At 39.5% G+C, this 11705-nt stretch overlaps 1 protein-coding gene across 2 annotated transcripts in view; it reads left to right on the forward strand.

Moving 5' to 3' along the window:
• The window catches only part of PRIM2 (DNA primase subunit 2), a 293144-nt gene extending 282476 nt beyond the window's left edge, over positions 1 to 10668 (forward strand). For both annotated transcript variants that reach the window (XM_029242399.1, XM_029242400.1), the window contains exons 13-14: positions 3726 to 3794; positions 10060 to 10668. In XM_029242399.1, coding sequence (XP_029098232.1) covers positions 3726 to 3794; positions 10060 to 10281 — 291 coding nt within the window. In that variant the 3' untranslated portion in view covers positions 10282 to 10668. The remainder of the gene's footprint in view (positions 1 to 3725; positions 3795 to 10059) is intronic.
• Positions 10669 to 11705: the final 1037 nt, after the last annotated feature.

Genomic DNA, 11705 nt, shown 5'->3' on the forward strand with positions numbered 1-11705 from the left:
CTACATTTTAGTGTCTTGCTCACACCCCACTTCTCCTTTCCCTTCCTGTTGATTGTTAGCTTTGTCTTTCCTGCCCTGGAGTCACCCAACCATCAGCACGTGGGACCAGCACCATCCTCAAAATAGACGTACCTGTGGGATATCTTAATACAGTGTTTGCCAGGGGTGTTTGTATCAGAAAATTTAAGAAGAGAAGGTGCAGGGGTGGTTTGCAGTTGTGCTGTGTGCAGACAGCAGAGCAGCAGACTCACCAGTGCAAAGGCTGAAGTCAGCAGGGGGTGGGTGCTGACTCCAGGGTGCTTGAGGCCTCACACTCTTACTCATCACGTTGCCTAGCGACTAGTAAGCGGTATTTGTGGTGTTTTACATTTATTTTACATGCTAGTTCCTACTGATATGTGGGCATCTTACTGCATTTTATTTAGGAAGTCAGTTGGGGTAGGGAAAGGGTTCTTTACTCCAGAACATGGGGGGACAGGCCCTTGTGGAGTGTTATCACATAGAATAGCTGTTTTTCAAAAACAGCCCATGGCCACAAAGTGGGAAATGCTTCTATCTCTAATTGCACCCCTTCTCCCCACAACGACTGTCAGCACCTGGTCCAGGCCCCCCTGGTCTGTCCCCTAGACTCTTGCAATGAGTTCACTCTCCACCCCACCCCCAGCACAGCAGGCAGAACATCCTGTGAAAATGTGAGTCGTCCGCTTCACTCCAGTGCTTAGAGCACTGCAGCAGCTCCCTGTTCCACTCAGGAAAACCAAACCTCATTCAGTGTCCAAGACCCTTCCTTGTCTTTTCCTGTATCTCTTTAATGTAGATCATAATGGGAAACTAAAGTATGTATTTTTATTTGTTGGATTTCTTTTTAGTAATATTTCTCATTTTCTATCTGTATTTTATTTATTTTTAAAATTGTATTTATTTTTGGCTGCATTGGGTCTTCATTGCTGCACGCCGGCTTTCTCTAGTTGAGGTGAGCGGGAGCTACTCTTTGTTGTGGTGCGTGGGCTTCTCATTGCGGTGGCTTCTCTTGTTGCAGAGCACGGGCTATAGGCGCGCGGGCTTCAGTAGTTGTGGCACATGGGCTCAGTAGTTGTGGCTCGCGGGCTCTAGAGTGCAGGCTCAGTATTTGTGGCACACAGGCTTAGTTGCTTCGCAGCATGTGGGATCTTCCCGGAACAGGGCTCAAACCCATGTCCCCTGCATTGGCAGGTGGATTCTTGACCACTGCTCCACCAGGGAAGTTCTATCTTAATTTAAAACATGTAAGTTTTTTAAGGAAAAACTCTCTTAAGGAAAACAAGATCATTCAGTTGCATATGATTTTTCAGTTTTTTAATTCTTTCTGCAGTTAAATGGCCCACACTAGACAGACACACTCCCCTATTTTAAGAGGGTATATTTTTTCATCTGAGAAATGAAGACAGTCCCTACTAGTAATACCCAGTCACCTCAGAGCAGTCTTTCTCTCATGTTTCTCCTATTGGCTCACTTACTGTCTCCCTGACCTGTTAGTTGCTATCTTTCTTCTTCCCTCTCTCTTCTCCTTGGGACTCAATTTATCTTCCTCTGAACAGCTTTCCTAGCCAGTGAAAAACACCCTGTTGCCTCTTTTCCCCATTACACCTCTACATCTGTGCAGAAACTTTCATCCACTCAAATGTGCTGCAACATGATAGGTGAAGTTATTTAAGGATAGATAGGCAAATGATTTATTTATGAATTTGCAAGGCAACTTCAAATAAAAACTCTTCCTAGAAAGATGAAGAAAAATGTCAGAGGAAAAGTGAATGATTTTCCTTAAGGAAGAGCCTAGTCTCTGGAGTGGAGTAGGGGATGGGGTGGAGAGGGGATTGTTGTGTGATTAATCTAAATTTAATTTTTTGATGGAACCTAAAATTTCAAGGTACATCAGCTTTTCTCACATTCTGTGGCTTCTCTGTCAATTTCCCATAACTTTTGTATATGTGTATGTCACCCAACTAGGTATTTTTATTAGTAGGGTTCTTATAAGTATTTCTTTATAGCATGTTTCCCAAACATATATATTAGATTGTTATATATAATGTTACATATTTATTTTGCAAGGAAGATATCTAAATATACCATATATGTGTATATATATAAACAAGAAATGTATATACACAGAATAAGATGTTAGATTCATTGTTTTGTTTTTAAATAAAGGGAGTTTATTACATACCATACAGTTGGGATTTTTGTCTATTTCTGTGAATTCATTTTCTCTTCAGGTAATTTATGGCATCATTTAAACTTAAGTTTATGTTTGAAGACCTTGCTTCTCCAAAATTGTAATTCATAGATATTCATACCTTGGTATCACTGATGTTTGCCAATACTCAACTGCAAGTTTATCTCAGCACAGTTTGAATTATCTATGTTTAAAAACATAGGCAAATATGAGCTCAGAATTACTTTAAAAACCTTGTGACTTTCTTCATTTTAAAAGTTTATAGTCATTCATTTAAAACTGATTTATTTTTCACTTTTGCTCTAATAATTCAAGAAAAGTAGACAGTTCAAATAGGCAGACAGCAGAATCCTGGGTGCTGTGATTGGTTGGCATTTACACAGGTCTTTCACGTAGGATTTAATAAAATGTGACCTGAAATTTAGAAATGTAATCTACAAGACAGTCAGAGAAAAACAGTTCTTTTAAGCATACTCTTGTCAGTATAATGTGATGCCCATTCTGCACTGTAATTTTTTGTGTGTATCTGTTAAAAGATGTAAGCTATATTCAGTAATGAGGATAGCAAGAATTTGAGACTTCATGTACATTTCTTTTTGTCATAGGAAGGTCAGCCTTTTGAAAAGGGATAGAAATTAACATTTCTCCAGAATTATTTTTTCCTTCACTTGAGGCTGTCTGTTAATTTAAGCATTTTACTGTGTTTTATGAACAGGCCAAATATATATTCTATTTATTTGTCAGGGGAGGTGATAAAGGTGATAAAACTTTACAAATTTCAACTGTTATTGCAGCCTACTGAGAAGGATGGGAGTTTGTGCTGTTCTGAAGAGATTACATGAAGTAGAATTGGATAGCAAATTGTGTTTACAAAAGATAGGATGATGTTCCTAATAGGTGGTCAGAATAGACTATTTACTCTCACATTCTGCTGAGCTTTACTAGAAATAACTTCATTTCAGAAAAGGACAAATCTGATTGAAGGCAAAAGCATTCCCTCTCCACAGATACTCATCCAAAGGGTTTACATTAAATTTTTCTGATGGGCACACAGCTGTATTTTATGCTGTATCTGTACAAACTGGTAATGTGGAAAGTAAAAATCTAAATAGTATACTTATTGCTTCATGCAGCAACCATTTAGATTACTAGATTTATATCTACAGTTTTGGAAGAGATGTTGCAATATGATATTCTGACAATAACTGTCAAAGTCATAATACTAGGATCTGTTTTCATCTTGTTGTCAAGGTAAAGTTACTGAAATTCACATTTGGTAGGTCAGCAAGATCACTTACTATCTCTTGTCATCAGTGGTTTAATGCCAACCTAAACAGCTACTGTATGATGTCAACATTATCACAGTGTCCAGGCTGCAGGGGTAGAGCATGCTACATGATTTAATGCATTTCCTATCTGGAATGAAGATTATGAAAAGGCTGGCAACCAGGAGCTACAGTGGTTTAGAAACTTAATTTCTAATTTTTCTTTCACTTTATTCCCTTCATTTTAGATTTTGGATTTAGTAAAAGGGACACATTACCATGTAGCCTGTCAGAAGTTCTTCGAGATGACACATAATGTAAGTAAATTTTTAAACTTTATAACCTGATCCTTTGTCTTTTGTTACTCTGTGTTTCATTCAGGATTTTTTGCTGTAGCAGTAGAAACCACTCCAGCTGTTTTCAGTGGAAAGGGAATTATTACACAGTATGAGGTTGCTTATAGAAGGGCCAGGGAATTAAGCTTGGATGCTACAGAACCAGGAATATTGTAACTAAGAGAAGCTAAATCCTGAGAAAATCTTACTATGGCTGCCACCCACCACCCCACGGCTAGGGATAAGACCAAAGGTTGGCAAACTTTCTGTGAAGGGCCAGGTCGTGAAAGTTTGAAGCTTTGTGGTCCACGTGTTCCCTGTCACAGCTGCTTCCATCTGCTGCTCTCGTGCAAAAGCAGCCCAGACAGTGTGTGAAGGCGCAGGCATGCTTCTGTCCCAGTAGAACTTTATTTATAAGAGCAGATTCTGGGCCGGACTGGACCCACAGGCCTTAGGTAACCACTTCTCAGAGTAGGTCTGGAACACTGGCTTCAGCTGTCCAGAAGAACCAAAGGCTTTTGCCATCTTTCTTGTAGAAAACTGGATGCTTTTACTTGTGGTTGCCAACTCACGTTGCCCGAATCTAGTTCCCAAGTCTTGTGTTTATCTACATGGCGACCTAGGTTATACAGTGGACCCCTAGCTGCAAGAGAGTCAGGGAAATGTGTTTGGTTGTTTTCTTGCCAGCCTCCTATACAAAAGGCCTGCTAGTAGGTCCTGAGAGGTGTAAAGCATAGGTCACAAACTCAGAGGCCTGCAGGGGTCAGGCAGATAACCCAAAAAAGTGAAACTACCTGAGATGAACACCACTGAAGAAGTCATGCTGTTAGAGACGTTCACATTGACAAGTTTTAAGGCCGTGTGCAGGCCAACAGCACATCTGCAGGTCGACTTAGCTCACAGACCCCCAGTTTGCAAGTACTGGTCCTGTTCATGGCTTCCTAACCTAGGAAAGACAGCCAAGAATGCACCAGAGGTCCATGCACCTCTTGAAACATTTTTTTCTCTAAGTACATATGAGCATTTTTGGAGTCAAGCATTTATCAGGTTTCAAAGGGATTCGTGACCTTCCCAAAAAAGATGCTGCATGTATTGAATTCATCATCAGCTACCACAATGTGCTGAGTTTTTTTTTTTTTTTTTTTGGCCTCGCCGCACAGCACGTGGGGTCTTAGTTCCCTGACCAGGGATTGAAGCTGTGCCCCCTGCATTGGAAGCGCGGAATCTTAACCACTGGACTGCCAGGGAAGTCCCCACAATATGCTAAGTTATAATCACTTTTACGTTTTCTAGTTTTCATGAAATAACTTTTCTTTCGTGGTTATATAATTGCAGAATTTCTTACATATTTCATAGCAAAAATATAACATCACTGATAATAATGAAAATAATAATAGTAATATCAGCCAACACCTACAGAACCCTTCACATGTGCCAGGCCTAGCAGTTAGTGCTCTGGACACACTGGCTCCTTTGGTCCACACTGCAGACCACAGCTGGGCATGATTTGCATCCCCATCATGACAAAGCTTAGAGAGGCTGAGAGCCTAAGGTCCTAAGGAGTGGAGTTTAAATTTGAACCAGGCTGTCGAGGACCTCATCTAGAGCTCATGATCTAACCCTGACTGCTGTTCTGTAAAACCTGGGACTGTATTTGTAATAACAGCTGTGGACGCCATTAGTATTTTCCTGTCTAGATTCATGATGCAGCCTTCATAGTTTATGGTGAAAAACAAATAGGCCTAGTGACTCTGCATGATGCCCTAGGGACCACAGCTGGTTAGTGGGAGGTCTGGAGCCAGAACCCTGGTCTGGTCTGGCCCCTGGGTCCAGTCCTCTTACTATTACACCTAACTGTTGAAAACTGAGTTTGTGACATCACTAAAAAGTAAGAAGTGCTTTTTTATTTCTCAAATATGCTTTTGTAGCATCTCTCCTATTGATTATTCCTGCAAGAGTATTACTACTATAGCCAATTTTTAAAACTTGCCTTAGATTAATGAAGATATTAAAAAGACATATGTCTAAATCCTCCCACATATAGAAGTAGTCTACTTTAAGCCACATATAAATCAAGGGAATAAAAAGGCTGTTTGCATCCACTAGATGTCTCACTATAGATTTTTTGTTGTGAATATGTTTCTTTGCTTATTATTTTTTCTAATTTAATTTAAAAATAGAATCTATTTTTATTTCATGTTGCTGCCATTCTCCTCCCCCCCCAAAAAAAAACTCCTATGTTTATTTTCTTGAGGCCTCTATGATTAAACTCACTTTAATGAAAGTTTTGAAAATGAACCAGTTAACTGATAACATTTACAGCAGTGCTGCAGTGGTTCCATATGGCTTTTTTGGTAAGACCAGCTGCTTCATTATAAGGTGTCATTGCAAAACCTCTTGATTAAAACCCAAACGTCCCATAGGTAAAACAGTATTGCTTCCAGTCCTTCAAAATCCACATTTTCTGTGGCAGAAATATGAGACCTATGTTTGTGTGAAGGTCATTGTGTGCAGAACATGCTCATTCCAAGCTCATGTTTGAGAGAGATTCACTTGGTAGATATCAAAAGCTGGCCTGCTTGAAATCTGTTTTCCTCAGTATTTTTAGGGAACAATGTTTTATATTGAAGTGAATTTTTTTTTTCTTTTGGCATACGCCATTTGTAAATGAAAACACTAGGCCTTGTGTAGATTAAACTCTGGATTTTAATTGAAAAGTTTCTTTAGAAATAGATCTCTTTAAGCGCTGAGTCATTCTGAATACTTATTTTGCAAATAGCTGAGCTAATTCTCTTTTCACCATAGAAATCTTGTTAAAATCTATCACACATTTTCCTGCAATCTTAAACGGTATACCAAGTACATTTAAGCTTTGTAATCATCACTCAGGATCATTGTGGAGATCAGTTAAAACCCTGAGCCGGGAGCCCCACCGTCTCTCATGCGGGTAACTCACTGCAGTGCCTTCCTGACTCCTTTCCCAGCAGCTGCACACATGCACCTGCCCAGTTCTTTCTCCTCCACACAGCTGCTAGGGTGATATTTAAAACAGAAAAACCTGATCATTTCAGTAACCTTCTTTTAAAAAAAACTTTAAAAGCCTTCCCCATCGCTCTTCAGGTGAAATCCAAAATTTATAATGTAGCCTATAAAGGGCTCCATCCTACTTCTTTCTTCTACCAGTCTTGTTTTAGCTCTTTATGGTACTGTGGGCCTTCCAAGACAACAGGACAGAATGAAGATGCATCACAGAATTTCCCTCTCCTAGTATTTAACAAAATGTACAAAACATAATAAAAAAATCATCAACCACAAAGAAAAAACATCACCATAGCAACCAAACAAGAAAAAAGGCAAGGAAAGAAACAAGATTCATATCAAACAAAATGGTGAAAATTCTCACTTAGTATTTCCATATCTAGAATGAAGCAAACTGAATATTCCTTTTTTTTTTTTTTAATGAGGAGTAAAGGAAAGAGCTGCTGACTTTGAAGCAATAATAAATGAAATGTGGCATTTAGATGTGGGTAAATCTCTTTCTCTATTCTTTTTACTAATTTTAAAGTAAAATCTATTTTAATTCTATTTGGTTTATGCTTCTCCCCTTCCTCCCTAAAAATCCCTAATTTTATTTTCCTGAGCAAAATGAAAGATACCTTCCTTCAGGCAAAAATAAAAGTGAAAGAGGGAAAACACTCAAAAGAAAGAACCCATCCTAGAAGAAATACAATCCAGTAAGCAGAAGGAAACTCTTCATAAGTTCATCATGCTACCAGACATCTTAATAGATGTTTGGTAAAATGAGCTTACTTAACAAAATGAGTTAAGAAAGGGTGATTGCAGACCTAAGAGAGAAATTGAGAAACATGACATCATACAGAACCATGGTTATAGGCCCTCATTTCAAGACCCCTGGCATTGTTTTAGTTGGTTAATAAAAGTATTAATTAAAATGGGCAGTCATAAAAAAATGTATTTTTTAAACATTACATTTTAAAGGTAAAACATTTGAATGCCATTTGTTTACTAATCTTTTGATATTAAGGGCAGGGTCTTTTGTTTGAATGTAGGTTTGGGATTGGAATTTGATTTCATTTTTTTTCAAAAACCATATGCATACTACACCATCACCAATTTCCAGTTTTGGTTTCTTTAAAGTGGAAAAGGAACTTAATTATAATACAAAGCAATCTGATCTTTCTCCCTATCTTTGGGAAGTTCGGTTTTGTTTTCTTTTGTTTTAAGTAACTTGCCTTTCCTGAGTCTTTCCAAGCATTTAATTTAGATTTCATAGAACCAACAACTCTTTCTTTTTACACTCCTATTTCTTTGGTTTTCCTCATAGCAACCCTATGACATAGCTGCTATTATTACCTCCATTTCATGGGGGAGGAAACTGAGGCTTAGTATAAAGATTACCATATTTCATTTTGTCCACACTGAAATCTAATCATTCACTTTAATCTGCAGTCATCTTCTGTGATAGATATATTGACACTTTTAACAACTTGAAGCAAGGTGTAGAAAATACCTGATATATAATTAAGTATCACAAAAGGTGCTAGCTTCTTTTTGCATGAAATGACACCACTGTGTTTTTTATAATCTTTATAGACAAGTTTATCTCTAGAAATAATATTTATAATGATACGATTGTAAGTTTGTTTGACTTTCCATAAAACCTCTTAAAACAGATTTCAGAGTAACTAAGTGAGCTAAAGGCCTGAATTCTAATTCAGACAGATCCAGTTTCTGGTGCTCTATGACTTTGCCTAAACCATGTAAAAAATCTCTTTGGGCCTCAGTTTCCTAGTCTGTACATGGAGAAGATCCAGTTTAAAGTATTCCCTACATCTTTCCAATCTCTAATATTCTCTATTTATAAAAACCATAAAGTCTTCTGATTGAAACGTGCTAGGCAATAAACTTACTTTTCATGGAACACTTTGTAAAATGCAAACTTTATATTGAATCTCCCAGTTTTTTAATGAATTGGGTGAAAAACAATATAATGAAGAAGTTCACAAATGACTCCGTTGTTAATAAAAAATCCTAGATAAAACATTCAGGAAACATTTTGAAATTAAGCAGCAAAGTAGCAGGTAAAAAATTGTTCTTAGTGATCTGAGTAGTAACTCTTAAATCAGTGTGTACACTATCAATCTGCTATACACTGAATTGTTATAAAAGTATTGGTCTGGGGCTTGCCTGGTGGCGCAGTGGTTGAGAGTCCGCCTGCCGATGCAGGGGGCACGGGTTCATGCCCCGGTCCGGGAAGATCCCACATGCCATGGAGCGGCTGGGCCCGTGAGCCATGGCCATTGATCCTGCGTGTCCGGAGCCTGTGCTCCGCAACGGGAGAGGCCACAACAGTGAGAGGCCTGCGTACCGCAAAAAGAAAAAAAAAAAAGTATTGGTCCAACATGTATCAACAAGTGACTAAAGAGAATCAGGAGAATCCTGAGGTTCTGAAGTAAGTTTTAGAAAAGACCTTGTTTCTGTTTATGGGTCTACCTGTTAAGAAGGTTCATCCTGAACTGTGACGGTAACTTTTAACTCCCTGCTAATCCATTTTAATCTACCATAAGATTACACATATCTTTAATCGCATCACTTCCCTTAAGGAATTTTAGTGACTGTGATGCCTACAAAATTAGGTCTAGGCTACTTACCCTGGTTGTCAAGGCTCTCCGTGGTCTGGCCCCAGCCTGTCTTTCCAGGCTTATTTCCTGTTACCCCCTTTCTGTGCCTTTCACAGCAGCCCACCTGCACTACCTGCTTCCCCAGACATTCCTCTTCACCCTGCCCCTGGGATCCTGCTGCTTGATTCACCCTGGACCTCATTATCCCAGCTTTTCACTCTCTCATCTTTCCAAACCCAACTCATCTGGAAAGATCCTCCCTCCTTTTTTCGTGTTTTTCTTTTTTTTAAACAAATATTTATTGGCCAACAAGATGCCAGGCATTTCTTGGATGTGCCTTTGAGCCGTCTGAGGTGGCAGGTAGGAGTTGGGTGGGGAAGCAGAGCCAAGTGCAAGGGGTCTGGGCTGGACGTAGAGCGCAAGATTCGTAACTGTCAGGCGGTGGCTGAAACTCCCTGTGAGGGAAATCATGTAAGCAGTGGTTTGAGTGTTTTGAACAAGAATCTGTGTTTCGTGTATTGAGTAGGTTTTGAATGAGATCTGGGTGGTTCTTGACGTCCCTTTATTTGTACTTTTGTTACGTATTAATTTGCTTGCCTGTACAGGTAGATGATTGTGGCTTTTCTTTGAGTCATCCAAACCAGTTCTTTTTTGAGAGCCAGCGGATCCTCAGTGGAGGTAAAGACTTCAAGAAGGAATCCGTCCAGCCAGAAACGCCCCAATCCAAACTGAGTGTCCAGAGAAGCAAGGATGCATCATCTGCTCTGGCTTCGCTCAACTCCTCTCTGGAAATGGATCTGGAGGGACTGGAGGAGTTGCTTCAGTGAACGATTCTTGGCCTGTCCTCCTCACTAGTTTTTATTTCCTACTTTATGATTTTATGTTTTTCTTTTTTGTCTGCTTCTCCCTCCACCCAACCCCCTTTCATCCATCCACACGTTCACGCGCTTCACGGGAAGGCCACCTTGCAGGTAAAAACAAAGACCTCGTATATTTTGCTGTGACAAAAGAGAAGAGGAAGAATTTCTTTTGAAATCTAATGCTTGAATGGTGTGATTTAAGTCCCGTTTTAGGAAATAAAACAGCTTTCTGGACTGGTTACAGTCCCCTAGAAACAGTATGACTAAGAACAGCTTTTATTTTAACACTTACCACTATAATGTTGACCCAGGCCTTTTCTAGACCATTTTTGTTAATAAATATCAAAATGTATAATGAGTGTGTCTGCGTCTAATTGTGAGTCATATTATGCCTTAACAGAGGAGATATTATCTCAGCTTTTAAAGTGGTATTTGGGAATATGCAATGTATTGCCTAATCACCAGTGAAGATTTTAAACTGTTTTTCCTTTTTCTCTTGAGTTGGTCATTTGAGGTTATTCCACGTCAGCAAGGAGAACTTTTACCCCTTTGAGTGGTAGCAAACTTTACTGAAGTGAGTTATGACTCAGGAATTAAGAGAAACAGAATGTGTACAGTCATACTGTTAACAAATAGAAGGATTTTATTATATAAAGTGATGGTCCTCCTTATCCACTGTCGTCTCCATTCACTCGGGGAGAACACCCCATCACTAAGGTGAGAAGGTTCTAAGGAGAGTCTGCAGTGTTTCTTCATTCCACTCCTAGCTTCCATACCTCATTGCTTCTGTGGTTGCTGTGAACTGCCAAGTAGGTTTGGTAAATTCATCAGCTTCAGTGGTGAATATTCCCATATTTGTAATAATGCCTGTTTTGGTGCCAGCAGTGGAGTTGGTGGATGTTGTGGCTGGCCCCAGGGGCACTGGATCAGCACCCTGCTCTCTGTCTGCCCTTGGTGAGTGACTAATGCACCATGTGCCTGGAGAGGCCCTGATCTGACACATTTCCTCCCTGTGGGCTCTGCTTACTCACCCAGAGGATTTGGACTTGTAGAGGGGAGACCCAGGTTGAAATGTAACCTGTCCTCACCTACTCCCTTGGGTTATGTAAAAACACGATTCTGTGCAGTCCTCTTTTCCTGGGGAAAAGGGCACTTGCCCTTTATCCTCTTTTTTTTTTTTTTTAATTCTTATTGGAGTGTAGTTGATTTACAGTGTTGTGTGTGTTAGTTTCAGGTGTACAGCAAAGTGATTCAGTTATACATATACATATATCCGCTCTTTTTGCCCTTTATCCTCTTGAATCACATGAGACACTGTATTGCATTCAGAGAACTGGACTGTTAGAAGAACTACATTCTAAGTCCTGTGGGAAACTGCAGCGATGAGAAAA

The sequence above is a fragment of the Monodon monoceros genome, unplaced genomic scaffold (genome assembly GCF_005190385.1).
Source record: "Monodon monoceros isolate NGI ecotype Baffin Bay Population unplaced genomic scaffold, NGI_Narwhal_1 Super_Scaffold_3, whole genome shotgun sequence".
Classification (NCBI taxonomy): Eukaryota; Metazoa; Chordata; class Mammalia; order Artiodactyla; family Monodontidae; genus Monodon; species Monodon monoceros.